The sequence below is a fragment of the Talpa occidentalis genome, unplaced genomic scaffold (assembly GCF_014898055.3).
Source record: "Talpa occidentalis isolate TD23 unplaced genomic scaffold, MPIMG_talOcc4v2.1 talOcc4.6, whole genome shotgun sequence".
In the NCBI taxonomy this organism is placed as follows: Eukaryota; Metazoa; Chordata; class Mammalia; order Eulipotyphla; family Talpidae; genus Talpa; species Talpa occidentalis.
The window spans coordinates 49933864-49957564 of record NW_023604972.1 but is presented as its reverse complement, the minus strand read 5'-3'; the positions used below and the strand labels follow the sequence as shown (position 1 = coordinate 49957564).

General features: G+C 41.4%; 1 protein-coding gene across 1 annotated transcript in view; it reads left to right on the top strand.

Moving 5' to 3' along the window:
- The window catches only part of SCD5 (stearoyl-CoA desaturase 5), a 156827-nt gene that overhangs the window by 78308 nt on the left and 54818 nt on the right, over positions 1 to 23701 (top strand). The window contains exon 2 of the mRNA XM_037530577.2: positions 15414 to 15544. Within this exon, the coding sequence (XP_037386474.1) occupies positions 15414 to 15544 (131 nt within the window). The remainder of the gene's footprint in view (positions 1 to 15413; positions 15545 to 23701) is intronic.

The following is a 23701-nucleotide window of genomic DNA, read 5'->3' as shown; positions in this document are numbered from 1 at the left end:
GAGGGCACAAAACCTGGGGCTGGGCAGCTGCCTTCCATGGAGGATGAAGTGTGAGGAGAAACTCAGCTCTGAGCTATTAATCACCCAAAAGTCCTGCCTGGGTCCTTAAGGGAGGGTGGGAAGCCCTTCCACCATAGCATTCAGGATAACTGGGAACTACAGAAGGTATATTTCCCCCAAATCTACATTTACTAGCTGGCACTCTTACAAAGAAGAACTTCTCCATCTCAATTGGGAGTGAATTATATACTTCTTTCTAAAATACAGTGCTTACATTTATTTCCCTTTTATCACCAATTTTCCAAGTAAGGAATTGACATATTTCAGCTGCTTAGGGTCACTTTATGACTATATGTCCATGGGCCCCTTCTGCCATTAAAAAAAAATTAGAAATTAGATTTTACAACTGTGCTGGTGTAAGGACAAATACAACATAAGCTAGATTCATTGCTATATATTTATTACTGCATTTGTTTGTTTTCCTTCCAAAAAATGCCGTGGTGAGCCTTTGGTGCTGTGTCTGCTGTGCCTAATGGGTAAGTTAGCCCTGTTATGCTCAGATCAGGGATATGGCAGGTAATAAACAAAGAGGATTGTTCTCCATGTGCATAAAATAGATCAGGTGAGGGGGGTGAGGGTGTTTAGCACCTGTAGAAAGTAACTGTATAGGAAAGTGAGATGGTCCTGTATTGCAAGATCTTTATGTTTTCAGGAAAAGCCAGAATTGTAAATTTCTAAATTAAAAATCCTCCATTTTCAATCGTTGGCTTAGTTTTTGGAACCTGTGAGCCGATTGCAGCCTGAAGACTGCCAATTTGAAGAATGGGGTGGCCTTGCACCTTGCAGGGGAGAGGTGTTGACCTCTCACCTTCTCCATACTGTGGTGCCTTGCAGAAAACCTGGCATATGGCAGGTACCTGCACATGTTTGTGGAGGGATGAATAACTATATTTCATAAAGTAACTTATTAAAATTAGGTTTGATTTTTATGCTACAACACAGGTGAAGATCCCAAAACTAGGCCCTGGATTGTGCTGCAGAGAAAAAAAAAACCTGCCTTGGGTTATTCACAGCAACCTATAGAGCCTTGGCAAGAATGAAAAACGTGTGAAGAAACCTTTGACACTGGAATTGGTGAACTAGGTCAGGCTGCCTTCATGATAGTCACTCATCAGAGTCGAAGGAGATTTCTTGGTATCTTGTGATTTAAAAAGGTTGTGTTATTATTTTTTTCTTTTTTTTTTCCCCTTCCCTCTCACTCCCCAACCATGAGCTTAATTTTTTTCTATTTAAGGCAGAAACATTATTGTGGTAAACAACCTTGATAAGACAGTCTTGTCATTTTCTCCCTTGGGGCACCAGGTATATACCTCACTTTCAGTTTTCATCCCTGTCCATGGCCTGTGGTCCTCAGGTAGGGGGGTAAGTTTGGGCACCCAAGTAGGCCTTTGCTCTGGTTATTTAAGAAGGTGAGGAGAGTGAGACCTTAGCTGAGGACTGGAGCCAGAAAGAAAGCAGCGACTCCCAGCAGCCTTCCCCTGGACTGTTCACCCTTTATTCTCAGGCTTTTGGCTCTGATATAAAAGCTGCTTTTGTCAGCACTTCTCCTCAAGATGCTCCCCAGAGCTCAGGGCTCAACCTGCAGGGCCTGCATGTCTCAGTCCCCAGGCCTCTCGTGGCCAAGTTGCCTGCTCAGACCTGCGCCTCCTGTGCTTCAGCCCCTGGCTGTCTCTGCTCCTTTAGAGAAACTGCCTGTTAGAGAAAAGGAGAGAGAGAATAGCCCTTATTATGCAGATATATCAGCTGATGAGAGAAGAAATTATTATTTTTTTCCATTTTCCCCAAATTGAACAGTTTGGGTGCCTTTTTTTGTTTTAGTCATCCTTTAGAGAGAGCAACATACAATCTGTTTCTGACCATAAGTGGTAAGAGACATTAAAGAACTTGCACAGAGCTGTAGCAATATTAAATGTGACCTCTCTCTCTCTCTCTCTCCCTCTCTCTCACACACACACACACACACACACACACAACTCAAGAGCAAATTAAAACTGAATTACTAGTGAAAAAGGAAATTTAGGGTACCCATGGTACAATATGTTATTCTCATTGTACTCAATTATCTCTAGTTCTAATTTTGATAGCTGTATTTTGATTTTGATCATTTGAGTGAGACAGATGAGTGACTCTGAATCATAAACAATGAGTGTTTTCTCACACTCATCTTGGAGATCCTGGGAGGGTTGAAGATCAGCCGCTGTTGAAACCCACAGTGTCCTGGTCCCAGAAGGCCCTGCTTCCTGCTCACCTAGCCCCTGCCTTGCAATGGTTGCTTAATAAGAATACTGGTGTTTTCAGGACTGTTATTATTACCTTATATACACTTTCATTTTTTTTTCTTTTTTAAAGGTTTATTTATTTATTTGTTTGTTTGTTTGTTTATTTATTTATTTATTTATACAAGCACTGGGTACAGTCAGAAGCGCGGGAGGGTGAGAGAATTCACCAGAGCCAGAGCGGGGAGCAGAGCAGGCAGAAGACCGAAGGACACTGCTGAGGGGAGCAGCGGGCGGCAGGAGAGGTCTGCGCGCCATGTGGGACCCTTGCTGGTGGCGGGGGATTGAACCAGCACTGCAGAGGCTGTGGGCAGCTTCCCAGCCCAGCGCTCAACCGTTGCGCCAACGGGGAGGCCCTACACTTTCATTTTTCTACCAAAAGTTTGACATAGTCTTTTGTTTTGTTTTGTAGATAAGAGAACTGAGACTAAGAATAAGGTGGTAGCCTCGCCTCCACCCAGATGGGCAATGGCAGGGGTCTGACAGGAAGTCTCCAGTTTACCTGGGCACCCCCTCACTTCCCTGTGTAAGGAGCCAGTACGCTCAGTGAGTTGTTCCAGTGAGCTCTGATACCCAAACCTAATGCGTGATTTCCCCCCTCCCCAAAGAGGAGCTTTGTGTCATCCAAGGGAGGAGTAGCGGGGGAGGAAGAGGAAGAGAGACTGTGCTTTTGAGGAAAAAAATAAGAGAAACTCGGTTTCTGGGGAGCAGGAAGCCACAGTATAAACTAGTTTCAGCTCTTGAGCCCTTATCGCTCAAGGATTTGCTCTGGTGTCTTGTTGAACAAATATCGATAGATAATATAACAATAAAATAACCGATTTTTTTCATAAGTATTTTGTTTAAATAAAATATCAAGGAATGGGCAGCGCCAAATAGCTCTTCTTACACATGTGCCCCTTCTGCAAGATGCCAAACATTTTCAAAAATGGACTGGAGGCAGAACAGTATCAGTCTTGACATTTACTTAAGCACAAAAGGAAACAACTCTACTCCTTTCCCTAGCCACTCGGTTTGGTCAACTTGTTTTACATCCATTCCTTCAGGAGAAAGGCTGTCAGCACCATTCTGTGATGCCTGAGAGCTCTTCAAGTTCTGTTTAACAAGTCCTTATTTCCATCAAGGGATCTTTTCTCTTTCACGAGCCTCTTCTCCTCCTGAAGAGTGAAGGGAGAGCTGCAGGGTCTTTTAGCAGCTTGGTCCTGGTGTTCTTTGTTATGGCGCTGGTTTTGTGGTGCTTTGAAGGGAATCCTTGTCTCATCACTTAAAATTTAAATTATGCCTTAAATAAACTTTTTCACTCTGTACCTCAAAAAAGAAAGCAAGAAAGGAAGGGAGAAAGGGAAGAAAAGGAAAGGCAGCAGAGGACTGTGGGTAGGGAGGCTAGATTCCCAGCCCTGCTTCCATCACTGAAAAACTTGTACCTGCATCACATGCCAAAAGGAGAAGCCAGTTTTCCTTGGTCCTGAATGAGTGTAGGCAAGGATTATATGGTCTCAAAGATTGGTTCATGGAATAGCAGCAGTGTGATGGGCGAGGGGGGATGAGGGTGTGGTGGGGGCCGGGTGGGGGGATGAGGGAGTGGTGAGGCTTGTTAGAAATGCAGACTTCAGGTCCCCAAGTCCCTACTGCGCAGTAATATCTGCAGTTTAACAGGATCGCTGGGGAATTTGCAGGTACATTAAAATTTGACAAGCGCTGTCCTTGTCCACCACTCTGTGGAACAGAATCACTCGGGGGCTCCAGAGTTACAAACTCCTGCCTTGTCAGAATAAGGTTCTACAATGAAGCTCCTCATGCAGTTCTGATGCCGCTAGCCCAGCACCGGAAGAGCCTGTTGGTAGAGCCTGCAGCGGCCAGCTCTGGGCAGGGAACTCTGTGGGGACACATGGAGAATATCCAGCATGCTCTTCCATTTCCATTTGTTGTTGCTAGTTTTTTTAATATGTGCCATTCTCACTGGTGTAAGATGGTATCTCATTGTAGTTTTGATTTACATTTCCCTGATGACAAGTGATGTTGAACATTTTTTCATATGCCTGTGTTGGCCATTTGCATTTCCTCTTTGGAGAAGTTTCTTTTTAGCTCTTCTGCCCATTTTTTGACTGGATAATTTTCTTTGTTTTTGTTGAGTCTCATCAGCTCTTTGTAGATTTTTGTGATGAGTCCTTTATCATTAGTGTTGTGTGTAAAAATTTTCTCCCAGTTGGTGGGGTTTCTCTTTGTTTTGGTTATTGTCTCTTTTGCTGTGCAGAAGCTCTTTAATTTGATGTAGTCCCAGCTGTTTATCTTTGCCTTCACTATCACTGCTTTGGGTGATGTGTCTGTAAAGATGTCTTTGATGTGCAAATCACGTAGTGTTTCACCTATATTTCCTTCTATATATTTTATGGTTTCAGGTCTTATGTCTAGTTCTTTAATCCATTTTGAGTTGTTTTTTTGTGCATGGTGTGAGGTAGTAGTCAAGCTTCATTCTTTTGCATGTAGCGACCCAGTTTTCCCAGCACCATATATTGAACAAACTTTCTTTGCTCCAGTGCATGTTCTTTGCTCCTTTGTCAAAGATTAGTTGACCATAAATCTGTGGGTTTATTTCTGGGTTTTCTATTCAATTCCATTGGTCTGTGTGTCTGTTCTGGTTCCAATACCATGCAGTTTTGATTATTATGGCTTTGTAGTACGGTTTGAAATCTGGGAGAGTGATGCCTCCATTCCCTTCTGTTTTTTCCACGAGGGATCTGGCTATTCGGGGTTTTTTTGTGGCTCCATATGAAATTCATCAATATTTTTTTCTATTTCTTTGAAGAATGACATTGAAATTTTAATTGGAATAGCATTGAATCTGTAGATTGCTTTTGGTAGGATGGCCATTTTGATAACATTAATTCTTCCAATCCATGAGCAGGGGATGTCTTTCCATTTCTTTGTGTCTACTTCTATTTCTTTTAACAGTGTTTTATAGTTTTCTTTGTATAGGTCCTTTACCTCTTTTGTTAGGTTTATTCCCAAGTATTTGATTTTTTTTGTTTCAATCATAAAAGGAATGGTTTTCTTGATTTCTTCTTCTTCAGATTTATTGTTTGTGTATAGGAAGGCTACTGATTTTTGTGCATTGATTTTGTATCCTGCCATTTTACTAAACTGATTGATTAGTTTAATTAGTTTTTCTGTGGAGTTTTTGGGGTTCTCTATGTATGTTATCATATCGTCCACAAATAGTGATAGTTTGACTTCTTCCTTGCCTGTTTGGATTCCTTGTATGTCTTTCTCTTGTCTTATCACTCTGGCTAGGACTTCCAGTATTATGTTGAAAAGCAGTGACCAGAGTAGACATCCTTGTCTTGTTCCAGATCTTAATGGGAATGCTTTCAGCTTTTCACCATTGGGAATGATATTGGCTGTGGGCTTGTCATAGATGGCCTTTATGATGTTGAGGTATGTTTCTTGTATTTCAAGGGCCTTTATCATAAATGGGTGTTGTACTTTGTCGAATGCTTTCTAAAAGCAGTTTTGACCAGGGGTGAGGATGAGGGAAGAAGAACAACACCTTGACTCCTTGGGCATGAGAGAGAATGGAGCATGAAAAACAATAATCTGCAATTAAGAGACAATCTCCTGAATTTTGCTGCAAAGGGGAACAGAGAAATGGAATAGGCTCTAGATGGAGAAGTGGGTCCCAGAGGCTTTTAAATTTTGTTTTTTAAATGGGAAGTAACTGTCTGGTTATAGGCTGTGGGAATAATATGAAAGGGCAGTATTGATAACTCAGAGGAGGGGGAATTGCAGAACAATTGAATAGGAAGGAGAAGAGGAGAGGAATATAAGTAGGGCAGAATGGAAGAGATGCACAAGGAGGGCCCAGCCTTAAAAGAAGTGTGGACTGGCCATCTGGACTAAAAGAGAGAAATTGTAGGGTACACAGGCTTGGGGTGAGGTGGCAGCACCTGAGCAGATCCTGCTATTTCAATGAAATCAACAGCAAAGCTATTACATGAAGGGGGAAAGGAAGTATTGGGGGCGAGCTCATTGGAACAGGTATGAGATCGATATCAAAGAAAGGTGATGGTCATGTGGATCAGGAAAATGTAATAATTTGATTTCTGGAGAATTTTTTAATTTTGTTTTATGTATTTTTATATCATTTTTCATTTTTGCACAATGTATGCATTTTCATCTTGATTATATTCCCCATACAATTCCCACCCCCCATATTTTCATCCTACTCCCTCCTCCCCCCCTGTAGTATATCTCTGGTTTATAGTAGCTTGTTGATTTTGATTTTTACTTTATTATAATTAGTCTTTTTCCTGGTCCCTTACTTAGATTTTCTAACTTCCTGCTATGAGTGAGACCATCTGGTATTTTTCTTTTTCTTTCTGACTTATTTCACTGAGCATGATCCCTTCCAGTTCCATCCATGTTGCTACAAATTGCATGAGTTTATCTTTTTTGATTGCTGAGTAATATTCCATTGTGTATATGTACCACATCTTCTTGATCCAGTCATCTATTTTTGGGCATTTGGGTTGTTTGATTTCTGGAGAATATTAAAGCACATCGATGTCAGTGGTCATGAACTTCAAAGTGAGCCCAATCTGCATGATTGTGTGCTCTCCTCCAGCTAAGTTAATTGCACAGGTGGAGAATATGTGGCAAGACAGACATGATCCCTGCCCTCTTGGAGATTATGTTTTAAAAGGGATGATGGTGCTAGAGCCATAATTCCTTATGTGATGACAATATGATGACTGATACACTAGAAAACACAGAGAGCAAGACAAGAGGATGCACCAGCCTGGGTGCGGGACCTGCACCCTCTCTATACAAATAAGCTCCTGGAGAAGGTCCTAACTCTTGCCTTCCTTGTTTGAAATATAAATAGTGTGGTGAGACAGCAGAATGGTAATAAGGTGCACTATAATTTTGTGTTTCTTAGTGGACTGCTGACTTTCATTCTCACTGGCATGTGAGCTCTTGATCAACCAGGAAGGATGCCATGGGCTCGAGACTTCAGTGCCTTCTGAATGGCCCTAACCTAAGGCAGAGGGATGTGAATCGGACATGTGAATTGCATGATAAATATCTTCTCTTTCCTGTTCCATCCTTTCAATTGAATCTTCCTGCAAGATGTGGGCTGTTGCTTAAAGATTCATGCTGTGGGAGGAGAGAACACACCTCCCGGCAGCCCATGCGCTGCCCAGGGAAGGTGGCTTAGTGGAAGGGGGTGGAAGCTGCAAAGAGGAGGCTGCCAGTTATTGTTAAGTGTGATAGAATTTACATGGTTTTAATTAAGAGAAACCCTTTGCTTCTCAGCCCACAGTCTCCATAACCCTGTGAAAATGTTCTGACTTTGAGAAAATTGTTGAAATAGTACTTTGGAGGAAATTGACTCAGAATCTCAAACCTTGTAAACCCAAACCTTTAAGGAAAATTTAAGCTTCCATTTGAAATCCTTTGAAACACGTTTTCTTGAGATGAGTGGCTACAGAAATCCTTGCCTTGTCACTGGGGTTATCACAGAAGGGACCATCTTATAGAGACAGTGGAGTGACATTCATAAGGGGGCAATAATATGTGCCTGTGCTCACGGCCCACCCATTTCACCGTTATGCTCTATTGCTGATCACACACACACACACACACACACACACACACACACACACACGCCGCGCACATCTATATGTATTTCTCTAGTCATCTAGAAGTCTGTCGGCCTTTCTCTGTATATCTTCCAAATCTTGGAAAGACTGGAGAAAAAAATACAGCCACGTACTGGCCAGAACCCAAAACTGAATTTCAAAAGGAAAAACAGATATCAAAGGCTATGTCTTTCCCCATTTTCCCTCACCCCCAGTTGTCCTGCTCCCCAGTGCCTTCACCTGCTGCTTGCCTCTCCTCGGCTTCCCTGTGAAAGGCACCTCCTGACATCAGTTTTCATACCTTCCCAATGAATCTTATTCATTGAGACTGTAGCAGGTATGAAGTAAATATCAAGGAAAGACAAAGGTGTGGATCAGGGAAATGTAATGTGATTCCTGGAGAATATTAAAGCCCACTGAAGTCAGTGGTCATGAACTTCAAAGTGAGACCCCAGCACCCCCAGCTCAGTGCCTGCATATCAAGGGCTTCACTGTTGAGGGCCTGGAAGCAGTTCACACCATCAAAGGGAGCTGATAGGACGGGAGTGTGAGCTGGACCCAGAGTTCACAGGAAAGGGCAGGCTGGTCTCCCCTGCTCAAGAATCCTTAGCATTTACCTTGACCAGGAGCTCTGCAGAGGGCCAGTGTTCCTGTGGGCTGGAGAGAACTCCTGCTTTCTGGATCTTGATTTCCTCATTTGCACATTGAGAGGAGAGGACCTTTGATCTCTAAGAGAGGGTATTATTTATAGGGCAGAGATTTCTCAGTGCACCCTTATGGATCATAATCACCTGTGGAGATGCCTGCTATACACATTGGATTCTGACCAAACTTCCAGTTTAGCAACCAGAGGAATAGGACAGAGATGACTCAAGCTTGGCCCGTAGCTCTAATTCCTTCTGCCCTGTAGGGCACAGGGTCCAAGACCCCAGGTGATTCAGTGTGGCCAGAGTGAGAACCCAGAAAGGATTTGGGGCTTGACTGCTATGATGTTTGATCCCAATCTCTGACATTGTGAGAGCCCAAGGATTTACATAATATCTCTGGACTCAGTTTTGCACATCTGTAAAGTGGGGCTTATTACATCTATGTCATAGAAATCAAAGAGTAAAGTGAGATTCATTGGTACAGTGACAGTCCCAGCAGACTTTCAGCAGTGTGAATTTCCTTCTCCAACTCCCCTTCTGATGTTCTGTTAGGAGGGTTTATGCCTTTTTTCCACCATGCATTGGCTTAAAAAAAATCAAGGGGACCAATTTCTTTAGAACTCTGTTTGCAAATGTCAATCTTTTCATCTTATCACTCCCTTGATAAGGGTTGTAATGATCTCAGTGTAGTTGAAAGTGGACAAAAGAGGATTATTTTAAGTGTTAGAAGGAGTTTTAGCAAAATAGCAACAGGTGTTGACTTGTGGTGGTGATGTTAATAGCTCCTGGCTCTTAGCCTGGCATCCAGTCTCCTGCCTGGGTCTCCCAAGACCTGCATGAGTGACCCCACACATAAGCCCCTTGAACCTTTTCTGGACCCCTCCCCCTTTCATCCTGGGCTTCAAATACAGACTTTTAAAAATGGTGGTAAAATATATACAACATGAAACTTATTATTTTAACCACTGCTAAATATACTGTTCAGTAGCATCCAGTACATTCACAATGCTGGGCAACCAGTATGCTCTCTACTCCCCAACCCAGTAACTCTTATTCTACTTCTGTTCCTATGAATTTGCTTATTCTGGGTAGCTCATGTGAGTACAGTTGTATACTTGTCTGTGTCTGACTGATTTTACTTAGCATGATGTTTTCAAAGTTGATCCATGTTCTGTAGCATGTACCAGAATTCCATTCCACTTTATGTCTAAATAATAGTCCATTGTGTGGGTAGACTACATTTCATTCAGACATTCATCTGTGGATAGACATTTGGGTTGTGTTTACCCTTCGGCTATTGTGAATAATGCTGCTATGGACATGGTGAACAAGTATCTTTTTTTTTTTAAGTTTAATTTTATTTTATATATTTCTCACATCATTCTTCATCTTTGCACAATGTATGCACCTCCATCCTGGCCATATTCTCCACACAATCGAGTCCCTTATTAAAGTTTTTTTGAGAGTCATTATCATTGTTGGGTCAAATGGTAATACTAACGTTAACTTTGAAGAGCCACCAAATGCTTTCATGGTGGCTCTGTCATTTTTACATTCCAGCAACGCACAGGGTTTCAGTTTCCCCAGATCCTTACCAACACTTGGCATTTTCTGCTTTGTTGTAACAATCATCTTACAGGCATGAAGTGGTCAGATATATGCTTCATATCAGATTCTCTTTTCCAGCCCAGAGCTTTGTAGCCATTGATTTCTCTGTTGAATCTTTGTCTCCCACTCATGTCTTAGGTGTTAGCTTAGTTCTCACATCATCTGCACCATCTTCTCTGGTCCCCCAAACTAAATTATCTCCCCTTCAATCTCTCATTCTGTTTATTTCCTCCACAGCACCTGCCATAATTTGTAATTACCTAGTAAGTAACATATTTTTCAAACCCCTGTCAACTTGAGGGCCTCCCTGGTGGCGCAAGGGGTTAAAGACAACGCTATCAAGCTATTGCCAGCCACTGCAGCACAAGTTCTATTCCCTGGCCAGCCAGGGAGGTGACCTACATGGCACAGCAGACCTCTCCTGTCTTGCCCGCTGCTCCCCTCAGCAGTGTACTTCAATCAATTTGCCTGTTCTGTCCCCACTCTGTCTCTGGTGAATCCTCTCACTCCCCACACCTCTGGCCTACACCCCAGCTCTTGTATGCATAAGTAAATAAATCTTTAAAAAAAACAAAAACCCCTGTCAACTCAAAGAGGGAAAAGACCATGTTTGATGCCTACTTTGTGAACCTAGTTCTGAGTTTAGTGGGGTCATAACAGAAGCTCAGTAAACTCTTGAAGTCTTGGGTCTCCTGGTGCTCGTGATGCTGATAAGCCCAGGCATGGATGCAGATGGGCCATGATATTACCTGCTCCTAGACTTGAGGGGTATTTAATGAGTTGCTGTGGATAAAATGCTTAGAGCAGGGCTTGCCTGGCACATTTAAAGCTCTGTCAGTGGTGGTTATTATTTATTCCTTTTCATAATCGAGGGATAAGAGCTCTGCCAGTTCCTTTCTTCTGTCTAGCGTGCAGGAGGAGTCTTGAAGGGCTATCCGTCTTCTCCTCTGAGCAGGCCTAAAATCAAGGATGTTTTAATTCTTGGTTCTTAGTTCTTAACATCCCTCAAGGACTATCATTTTCCTTCTGGCTTATTTCACTGAGCATAATCCCTCCTAGCTCCATCCATGTTGCTGTGAATGGCATGAATTTATCTTTTTTGAACATTTCCATTTTTTCCCTATTGTAAATAGTGCTGCAATAAACATAGGTGTGCAGGTATCCTTTTGAATTAATGTTTTGGTGTCCTTGGGTAGATTCCTAAGAGTGGAATTGCTGGATCATATGGGTAGCTCCATTTTTAGTAGTTTGAGGTGAACTGCACACATCTTTCCATAGTGGTTGGACCAATTAGCATTCCCACCAGCAGTGTAGTAGAGTTCCTTTTTCACCACATCCCTGCCAACATTTGTTGTTGCTAGTTTTTTTAATATGTGACATTCTCACTGGTGTACGGTGGTATCTCATTGTGGTGATTTGCATTTCCCTGATTATAAGGGATGTTGAACATTTTTTCATATGCCTGTTGGCCATTTGCATTTTCTCTTTGAAGTGTCTTTTTAGCTTTTCTGCCCATTTTTTGCATTGTTTACTTTGTTTTTGGTGAGTCACCACACACATTCATTTTTCTGACTGTTTATGTGGAGCAAAAATTCAAGAATGGCTGAGTTGGGCCCACTGCCTTTGGATTGCTCACAATGCTGCCATGGACTGACCAACGCCAAGTCTTTTTTATTAATTTTTTTTTAATTGAGATAGTGTTGGTTTACAGCTGTGTATGTGATTTAGGGGTATAGATTCACACCTCTTCAGATGTATGGTACCATGCAGTACAGGGCTGTGGTCTTATCTGAATGCTTGACTGGGGAAGCACCTGCTACCATGCTCACTTACATTCTTTTTTTTTTTTTTTCTGTGGGACCCTCGCCGGTGGCCGGAGAAGGAACTGGCGCTGCAGAGGCTGTGGGCAGCCTCGCAGCCCAGCGCTCAACTGCTGCACCACCAGAAGAGGCCCTCACTTACATTCTTGTTGGCAGGATTTGGTTCTATGAGGATTTTTTTGGGCTGAGGGCCTTAGTTGCTGGCTATTAGCTCAAGGCCACTCTCAGTTCCTTGCCACATAAGCCTCCCCAGCATAGCAGCTTATTTCATCAAAGCCAACAAGAGTGACCATCTGCTAGCAAAATAGACAGCATAATCTTTTGTAGCCTTATTATGAGACACTGTTTTCTCAACATTGCTATAATCTTTCGGTTGGAAGCAAGTTGCTCAAGGAGAAAAGACTATATAAGACCATGAATACCAGGAGGTAGGGAGCATTGGGGTCACATTGGAGTCTGTGGGCCAAAATCCTCTCTTGCCACTCTCTTATGAGTTCTATAGACTACACAATGTCTTTTTAATACATTACTTTCTGGCTTGAGTGTACTAGAATTGGTGACTCTTATTTACATCCAGATCAATATATTTGTTTATTGCTTACTCTTCTATAATTTTGTGATCCGGGTTTCTGTTGAACTAGCACCTTTCTTAGTGAGGTATGAGCTCATTGCTCCTTTTTTTCCAATGTTGTCAATTCTCTGTCAGAATACTTGGCTACCTCAGAGCCAGCTAGCCAGTATTCATGAGAAAACTTGTCTGGACATTACTTTCGAAGATTATAAAAGAGACATTAAGATCCTTTCAAATTAGCTCTGTAAAAATGGGAAAACTAAGTCCTGTTCATGAAACAGCTCATAAAACTCACATCTAGCCCAGGGTTTTTTTGCAGCTTATCCTTATTTGAGTTGTGTCCAAATGGTTGCTTTCTTCCCTAGAGGTTCTATAGAGTTTTCGTATCAGAAATCCAGTGCAAATTCGCTTAAGCTAGAAAATGGAATTTGTTGGCTTACAAATCTAGGAGAATTACTGGGAAGACTCTTTGGATCAAAAGAAGACAGTACTTAAAAGCCTGAACCCAGTGGCCCAGTACCATCAGCCCTCCCTTTAGTTTACATGGCCATCTCCATCATCTTTTTGTCTCTCTTTTTTGGTCTTATTTTTTGCTTACAATCATGCTTCTCAGATTGTTGGTATGTGACCTTTGGTAAACTCCAGTTTAGCCTTTTATTCAGAAGAGAGAGGATTGGCTTAGTGTTTTTTCTTGTGTCAGGAAGATGGGGGTACTACATTAGACTAGGCCTGGGTTATGTGACCACATTCCTATTGCCAGGGGACAGACCATGGAAAGCCAACAGCCACTGCTTCTCAGTAACCTAGGCATGGACAGACTAACCATGCAAACGATCCTTGAAATATTGGAGATCAAGACAATGCCACACTCTGTGGTGAAGGCCTATCTGGGAACCATGGCATGGTTTATTTTTGGCCAATATTTTTCAGGAAGTCTTGGAATTAATTTTATTGTATCCCCTGACAAAATCGGGTCATGTTAAATTTTTTAGTATAAATTTCACTTTTTCCCTAAGTACTTGACACTTGGGGAAAAATTATTGGTATAGTTGTGATGGCCAAGGATGACATGGAAAATAGCTGTTCATGGACTCATAACCAAGATTAAATTACAATAACAAAGAAGTCAAAGATACTTTCTGTGATTTATGGGCTTATTGGTCTTTTTTGTTTTTAACTTTTCAAGTAAGGAAGTATTTGTCCAGTTCATGAAAACCACATGTATTCAGAGACTCATTAATCTTAATGTCAAGAGTAAGTCTTGTTTTGAGATTATTATAAATATGAATTGAGATCAAAGCAGTCTGACCTAACTTTTGGGTGATGTAATATTGTGATCCCTTTAAATGTGTATATTGACACTGAAATTACCCTCCTAATTCTTTCAGAGGAATACTGCAGTGGGCTTCCTGAAAACTTGTACTGGGGTGTTCTCATAACTGGTCCTTTGTTCTTTTGCAGTTCTTTGTGGAGGGCCCTGTATATACTAAGTGACAGAAGCAATTGTTTATGATAATCTTCCTGACTGTATCTAAGTATAGTCTGCTTTAGGGCTGTCACCCCCAGATAAGGAAGCAACTTACTGTTTAGTTCAGATTGGGATCCAATATTAAAGATGACAGTGGGGTGTAGAGAAGTGAAGAGAAATCTTCCCTGATGTCTCCAGGGGCAGAGGAGTGTAGAGAGCCAGAACTCAGTTATTAGAGCAGACAGACTTGGGTTTGACTCTTAGCAAAGACATTGCTTTAGCTTTGTGACACTGGGTAATTAGCTACCTTTTTAAAACCTTAGTTTTCTCATCTGTAAAATGGGGCTAATAATACTACAAACCCCATAGTGTTGTGTTTTAATGAAATAATCCAAGTAAGGTATTTAGTATTATATGAGAGTATTGCTTTAAAACCACTAGAATAGTTGAATAATCTCAGGAAACATGATTGTGTCTTCATACAAAAAGCAAATAGCCACCACCAGGGGGCAGCATGAGGTCTCTGGGCAGAGGCTTTGGAACCAAGTATGTTGCCTTGGGTTTATATTGCAGGAGTTAACTCTCAGAGAAGCAGTTCCTCAACTGTAATAAATGAGGTAATAACACATGCTGTGAGGATTAGAGAGATTATATTTAAGTGTGTGGCTGATAATAAGCTCCACAGTAGGTTAGCTTTTAAGAAATTCCCTACCTGGTGATCTTCACCATGCCAGGTCACAGCAAGGATCTCTAGAAGACAAACAGCCTCTCTGATGTCATTAACCCCGTGAACCTCATTCTTCTGGTCCTTAAGCAGACCTCACTGCTTGTAGGCCTAACCTGAGCTCCTTCAAACCAGGGCACAAGGAGCCATGCTACAGGACACTGCCATGTAGAAATATACTCTTCACATGAAACACAACCTGGCAGGTTTCCAGTTAGGGGCGATATGGAGATCTCTATCCACTCCCCCAGAGTAGGTGCGTTAGAATTACAAATACCCACTAAGATGGCCGTGACTGCATCAAGACCACCAAGAAACATTACAAAGTGAAGATTTTTTTGATATAGAAAATGATGTTCAAAGGTCAACGTTTCTCGAAGAATGCTTTCTCTGCTTTTTGCCTGATAGTGGAAAGCTACGAATCAATAAAAGGCTGCCTTTCCCCGAGTTATCGATCCTCTACATGGCGGATTCTTCCCCTGACACCATTTCACATGGGTCCCTATTCAGGAGGGACGAAAGACAAAAAAGTGTGGGGAGGGGGGTTTGTTTAAAAGTGGGGTGGCATTAACTGACATTCTCCCCTCTTGTGTCTTGCAGCTTACTTCTGCTTCCTCCTGACTGCTCTGGGTGTGACTGCTGGTGCCCATCGCTTGTGGAGCCATAGGTCCTACAAGGCCAAGCTGCCTCTGAGGATATTTCTGGCTGTCGCCAACTCCATGGCTTTCCAGGTGGGCTGGAGGGTCCTTTCTGAGGTGGCACTGTGGGAGGAGGCAGAGCATGCTCACTGCGGAGAGGACAGTTCCTTACCTCCATTCCAGGCTCAGTGCTCGGGCTGCAGGCACTCTCTGCCTGTGCCGTTTTGATCTCCTTGTAGTTTCGGATGTGAAAAGATGTCTCCTGGGTGCGTTGTGCTTTGAGGCATGCTGGGCTACAGAGGAGGAGATTCCACCATCTGGAATCCATGCCCTAATCATGTCCTGAGATCCTTGATAACACAAGGCTCTCAAGGGCCAAGTGCATGCCACGCATGTTGCATGCATGTCACATTTTATCCTCATAGTAACCCCATAAGCTAGGTGTTATATGTGTCCCCATTTTACAGGTGAGGAAACTAAGGCTTAATGAAGTTCTAGAACTTGCCCAAATGATATGACTAACAAAGGGCACATCCAGAACAGGCAAATGCAGGTGTGTCTCCAAAGCCATTGCTCCTAAAATATATATTCCTGAGGTTGCCTATAAAGTTGTGTGTTTTTTAGATTTGTTTATTTATGTATATAAGAGCTGGGGTGTAGACCAGAGATGCAGGGGGTGAGAGGATTCACCAGAGACAGAGTGGGGAGCAGAACAGGCAGACTAACTGAAATACACTGCTGAGGGGATCAGTGGGTGAGGTCTGCTGCACCATGTGGGTTAGCTCCCTGGCAGGCCAGGGATTGAACTCGTGCTGTAGTGGCTATGAATAGCTTCATAGTGCTGTGCTTAACACCTTGCGCCACCAGGGAGGCCCATGCCCCATGGTGGAAAATCTATTCAGTATGGAATCTAAAGACGTAGGATCTGAGTCTTACTCCTATGAATCCTTAACTCATCTGCACTATCTTCATCTGTAAAGATAAGAATATGACTTTACTCCCAGAGTTGTTATGAAGTCATTAAAAATTACAGGCAGCGTGGCCTAGGACTGGGGAGACCCCTTTATAGTTCCAGGCTTACATGGCCTCACACCACCTTGGCCACCTTCTGGGCCACTGGAATTTTGGTTTGATCATCAATTTCCTGGTCTGATCTAGTCAGAGTGAGTGGGAACAGCTTGTTTTCAAAGTTTCTGTCCATATATGAGTGCAGATGATTCCAGGCACCATTTTCTCATGACGAAATAGCGATTCCCAAAATTGCTATCAGGTCCAGGGAAACAGGCAACCCAGGAGCCACTCTGTGACCCTCGGATGTGTAGGTCACGTGGCCACCTTGGCATTGGGCCTCCCATCCTCTAAGACAGCCTACCCTGAGCATCTCTCTAAGTTGCTTTTGTGTGGAGGAATTCATTTCCCTATTTTAGACTCCCCCCTATGAATGAGTGGCCATAAAACAAGTAGGATACAACACAGTGGATCACTTAGGGAACCCAGTTTTTATTATCGATAGCAGCTCATTATCATTCAGTCAAGAATTAGCACCAGGGTCTTGGGGAAAAGCCATTGTGCACAGAAGAGTTGTTGGCAGCATCTTGGTTTCACGTTCTTTTGTTTACTGTTGGTACTGTGAACTGTGCTGCTCTTTATTTTGACTTCAGACATCTTAGCTCAGTGTTGTGCTTTGTTTAACATAACAATGAGTTATGGTAATGATAATTTAGAAACTCTTCGACTTAGGCCTTAGATGCTAGTCAGGATTTAACTCAGTAATTTTCATTTATTTTGTTAAGCAATTTATTGTTTTTAACCTTCAATTACACATTCATGTAGATAAGCACCTCTATTATTGGGATTTTTTCCCCAACATAAATAACTTGAAATTAAGGGTCTAAAACTCTGGTTTCTCTTTTCCCGATGAAATGATTTGTTTATAATTTAGTTTGGGGGAACCTCGGTTTCCTCAACAAAGCAGCACATAACCCAATCCACACTGTGATTTTAAATTTACTCTGGGAAGAAAGTACAATGCAGAGGGAAGTACCGAGGTCCTGGAGTAAATTTTTGGCTCTGCCATTCGCTCTGTGTGTGCCTTTGTGCAAGTCTCTGTTGTTTATTTGCAAAGATGGGGATCATAATATTTATCTCACAGAGTTGTCAGAGGGTAAAATAATGAATAAATAGTGCTTCACTTTTAGTAGCAATCAGTGAATATTGTTCTTCCTCTTCTTTATGAGAATTGGCATTTCTCTGTTCTATATTTTGTGACTCTCCTAGGGAAAACACTATGATTGTTTGTTAAATAAATGGATAAATAGTTTTAAAAGGTATTATTAGAATTCATCAGATATGAACAATGCATACTTCTTCTAGGCCCATGCTGTGGAGCTTTTAATTCATTCAGCAAATTGTTATTGAGCATCTACTATGCAGCAGGCACTGAGCTAGTCACAGTGGGGATAGTGGTTAGCAAACACAGTCACTTGCCTTCATGGAAACTTCTGTCTAGTGAGATATTAGAATTCTCACAATTATCCAGTAGAAATGTCAGTGTCCCATGGGTTTGGGCTTTAAGGTAATGTCATTTAGACATTGATGAGAGATATCTTTAAGATCAGCATAGGGCCAACTTGATCCAACACATAACTGTGTCAGTGGGAAAGTATGTGTACAATCCAGAGCACTTAACCCCAGGAAGAAAACAACCTGGGAAAGTAAAATATGTGTTGGGTGTAGCACATTGACCTACAATCTTGACTTAATGAAGGGTCATTGATTTAGGGTTTTTTTGATGGCCCCTGGGTTTTAAAAGACAGTTTCAAAGGTTCTCTTCTATTTTCCTTCATCAGAATGGCCATGCTGTTGGTTAACATGGACACATTAAGCCATGGTTATTTCTGTCAGCAGGTTTTTTGTTAGATACTGCAAACAAGACCTGGATAATCCAGAACAATCTTCTTGAAATTGGGACTTAAACATTTGTAACTCCCTTTTCTCTTCTGTAGAGGATGTATATATGGGACAGGTGATGATAGTGGGAAGGGTAAAGAACTTGTTTGTCTGAAAACATGATACTGTGGGTGGGAATGCCAGACTAGTAACCATAATAGTTCTCTGTCACTTCTATATCCTTGTATTGAGAGGAAACTCCTTACTTCCTCTCTCATTCATCCTTTTTCCTCACCAGTTACCATGCAAGTCAACCTAAAGACTGTAAACTCCCTAGTCAAATATGGACCCAGATGAGGGATTCTTGCCATCCAGTGGTCTCCAACAGTTCAGTCTTCACAAGCATTAGCTAGGACTTTGGATTTTGCTCTCACCTTCATGCACACACACCACTGGTGGCAGGGTGTCTCTTGGACTCACTCCAAAGTACTTGTTAGATGTTTCACTCCTTGACTGCCATGTTTACACATCAGACCCTATTAAAGAGGCATTGAATTTAGAGCTGGAACTGAGATTATAAAGATTTAGTCTAAATTCTCCTATGTTACAGTAGGGTAAAAAGGAGCTCTGAGTATGTCAGTGACTTTCCAGAGATTACACAGCTAGTGAACAGAGAAGACTGAGCCCATGTATGTTAACCCTCATGCCAGGAATCTTTAGGCTCAACCACTGACATTCAATGTGATGTCCAACAGATAAACAACATACAGTTGGGTCTTGTTTTTTTTATAATCTCTGTATTTAAATTGGTGTATATATGTCATTCACTTTTAAAGTAGTTATTGCTATAGCTTGATTAATATCTATTATGCTTCTATTTGCTATTTGTTGCTCTTTGTCTTTAACTCTTTTTTTCTGTACTCCCTGGTTTTAATAAAGCATATTATGTGATATTATTTTAACCTCTCTAAGTGTACTAGTTATCCTTTCAAAACAATTCAGTGGTTACTCTGGAGCTTGCAATATACATTTACAACTAATCCAAGTTCACTTTCAAATAACACTGTACCCCTAAACAGCAGTGCGATAGCTTCATAATACAGATTTCCCAATTCTTCATTCTTGTCCAATGATATTGCTGTTGTTCATTTCCCTCATCCATAAGCTGTGATCACCAAAACCATTGTTATTATTATTACTAACAAAATATTGTCTATTAGATCAACTATGAATAAGAAAAATTAAAGATTTTATTTTATATTAATTTATCAATTTCTAACACTCTTTATGAAGATCTGAGTTTCTAACATATGTCATTTTCCTTCTCTCTAAAGAACTATTATTTCTTGCAAAGTAGCTCTACTGGCAACAAACTGCCTCAGTTTATATTTTTTCTGAGAAAGTATTTGCTTTTCACACATGTGGAATAACTTGCTGACTGCAGAATTCTAGGTTTGTGAGTTTTTCTTTCAACATTTTAAATAATTTACTCATTTTTGTTGCCTATGTTTCTTAGAGAAATTTAGTGTAATTCTTATCCTTGCTCCTTAAAGGAAAAATTATTTTCCTACCTCTGGTTTCTTTCAAGATTTTCTTTTTGTCTTTTATTTTCTGCAGTTTGAATATGTGCATGAGTGTAGGTTTTTGGTGTTTATCTATCTTGGTATATTCTGAGCTTCCTGGATCTGTTGTGTGTCATTAATTTTGGAAGATTCAGCTGTTATTACTTCAAATAATTCCACTGTTTCTCTCTCTTTCCTACCTCCCTTTCCTGTTCTCCTTCCTTCTTTTCTTTTCTCTTTTGGTATTTCCATTACACATATGTTGCACATTTTATAACTGTCCCACAGTGCCCAGATATTCTGTTTCATCTTTTCTCTTTGCATTTCAATTTAGGAAGTGGCTTCTTCTTTTTTAAAGATTTATTTATTTATGCATACAAGAGCCAGGGTACAGGCCAAAGATAAGGGAGGGGAGAGGATTCACCAGAGACAGAGTGGGGAACAGAACAGGCAGATTGACTGAACTCCAGTGCTGAGGGGAGCAGCAGGTTAGACAGGAGAGGTCTGCTGCGCCATGTGGGTTGCTCCCTGGCTTGCCAGGGATGGAACTCATGCTGCAGAGGCTGCGAATTGCTTCATAGTGTGGTGCTTAACTCCTTACTCCACCAGGGAGGCCCGGAAGTGGCTTCTGATATGTATTCAAGCTCACTGATTCTTTCTCTAGCCATGTACATTCCATTAAAGAGTCATAGAAGCATTTTTCATTTGTTATAGTTTTTCTGTAGATTTTTCTTAGAATTTCCATTTCTTTGCTTTATTACCAATATGTCCTTGCATTTTCCCACTTTCCCTGTTAGAATCCTTAGCAAATTAGGTATAATTTGTTTAAAATCACAATCTAATAATTCTATCATCTCTGCCATATCTGAGTCTGTTTATTATCCTTGCTTTTTCTTTTTAGATGGTATTTTTACCTCTTAATAGACTTATGAATTTTTTGTTGAGAGCTGGACTTAATGGATTGAGTAAAAAGAACTGAGGAAATAGGTCTTTAGTGTGAAGTTTTATTTTTTATCTGGCTAGGAATTATGCTATGATATTTGCTCTCACTGTGATGTCACACCACAATGTCTCTTCCACACTGTCTTTGGCTTTCCCTAGAGACTTCTTAAATATGGGTTAAAAGTCAGTTATTTCAGTTGAAATCCCCTATAATTACACAGGAACTATGTTAATGTGGAAATAAGGAGGGAGCATTCTATAGTTCTATAAGACTCAGTGAGTCCATAAACCCGAGTTGGCTGTTTTCCTCCTGCAGATCAGTCAAGCGTTTGTCAGTAATTCCCCAGATGATTAAGCTCTGGTAAAATAGCTTCTTTTAGGACAAATATTGTTAATGTGAACCAATATTGGCTTGTTTCTCCTCCCCATTTTGGAAACACAAGGGAATTTTTTTTTTTGGTAGTGTTCATAGTGAGAACTGGGAAGGGCTCCTGGAGGTAAAAATTCATGAAAACATGAAACTCCTTAGGAGTATTTTCCCTCTCAAGCTTGTCCGTACAAAAACTGCAGCAATTCATCAATTACAGTTTATTTATTTATTTATTTTCAAAGTTTATTTATGCATACAAGAACTAGGGTACAGGTCAACAGTCTGGGGGTGGAGAATTCACCAGAGATAGAGTGGGGAACAGAACAGGCAGACTGACTGAAATCCACTGTTGAGGGGAGCAGTGGGCAAGAAAGGAAGAGGTCTGCTGTACCATGTGGGTAGCTCCCTGGCCAGCTGGGGATTTAACTTGTGCGGCAGAGGCTGTGGATAACTTCATAGTGCTGTGCTTAACCCCTTGCGCCACCAAGGAGGCCCTGATTATAGTTTAAATTGTTTTACCCACCCTGCTGCCATCAGCATTTGCTCCTGGGTCTCTGCTTCCTGTCTGTTGTGATTCTCTATAACTGCCTGTTTGTCTCTCTAGTTTTTGGGCCAGCAGTTTGCCTTATAACCTCGTTGTTTGATGACTCTGAGAAGAGTTGTTGACTTTCAGTCTGTTTGACTTTCTTGTCATTGTATGGATGGGAGTGACTACTTTTAAGCACTTTACATTTTGTCAGACCAGAAGGTAGAAGTTATAGCGTGATTTGTATAGATGTCAAGTCAATCACAGTCACTGGCCATGAACTTTGGCAGGTATATAACAGCAGCAACAACAACAATAATAACAAAATAAAATAATTATCCAGTGCTAACTACATGCCAGCCCTGTAAGTTCTGTAGCCTCTGGCAATACAATTCCTTGTTCGTTGTCATTACTAAAGATGCTAAATAAACCCCTTACAAGGTAAATACTGTTATTTTCCCTAATTTGTTACAGAGGAGACATGTAAGGAAGTACAGATATATAACCTGTCCAAGGACATATAGATTTAAGTGACAGAAAGGGGTTCAAGTACAGGTGATTTGACTCCAGAGGTCATCCTCTCACTTCAGTGTTCCAATGCCTCTGCCAGGATCAAGGTGTATATTTAGCTTTTCATTCTGAAAATACATGTGCTAAGCATTATTCCAGGCTCTGGAGAATAAGACAGACAGGTTCCTGTCCTTATAATATGTATATTATGGGAGAAGTGGGTAAAGAGGGAAGCAAATAAATGAGTAAGCAAGTGAATGAAAAAGTTTATTTAGAGGGAGAAGAATCTGAAGAATTGAAACATGGCAATGTGATAGAGAGTGACAGGGAGGTGGATTCTTAGAGAGGATGCGTGACTTCTTGCTGAGGAGTTGCCATTAAAATCAAGACTTGAGGGAGAGAACAGGGAGAGGAAGAGTATTCCAGACAGAAGGAGGCATCAAAGCACAGGTAGGAACAGTATGGTATAGTCAAGGAAGATGGTCCATGAGAGTGTGGGAGATGGTCATAGAAGAGGCCAGATCTTAGCAGGGCTTTCATTTGGATGGTGTTCTAAATTGTCTTAAATTCTAGGAGAAGGTACTGTGGGATTTTAGGCAGAGAATCAGCATGACCCCATACATTTCAGTGGCACAAGTAAACCTAAAACCATAGGTCTGAGACTCTGGCAAACCCCAGATTTGAGATCATACACCAACCCCTCCCCTCGGCTGGTCTTTCTGGGGTGTATATATCAAAGAGGAAGACGTGTACCCTCCAGGACAAGGACAAGTGTCCTCAAGGGCAGCTCCAGGTATTGGCAGGTACATGCATGTAAGGACAGTCCCTGCTCTCCCAGAATCCTGTTCACCATGGATGAAAGTGTAGGTACAGAAAAATAGTTAGTTGCAGTGGCAACTGTAGGTGGTGGCAGTTGGTCAAAGGCAAACAAAACACCAGGACAGTACTGCTGACACAAGAATCCTTAACCTAGTGTGGCTCTCTGAGCTGTTCTCTCCCTCGGAGATTCTGTTTCAACCATTGCCACCTTTACAGCCTTTCTATGCTTGTCTATGTACAGCTGGTCTTCTGCTTGTCAGAACCAATTTGTCTTCCTCTTTTTAAGTTGGGTGGGTGGTATTGGTTTCCTTTCTGTGTAATACAGCAGCAGAGGTGGTCCTGCCGCTGATGTCATGAGAAGCCTTTCTGGTGTAGGTTTAGAAGGTGACTGGCGATCAAGAAGATGTGGCATATATACACAATGGAATATTACTCGGTGATCAAAAAAGATAAACTCATGCCATTCACAGCAATGTGGATGGAACTAGAAGGAATTATGCATTATGCTCAGTGCAATAAGTCAGAAGGAAAAAGAAAAATATCGGATGGTTTCACTTATAGCAGGAATATAGGGGAACCAAATAAGACATCAGTATAAAAAAAAATAACAGTACAAAACACAACGAAACAAA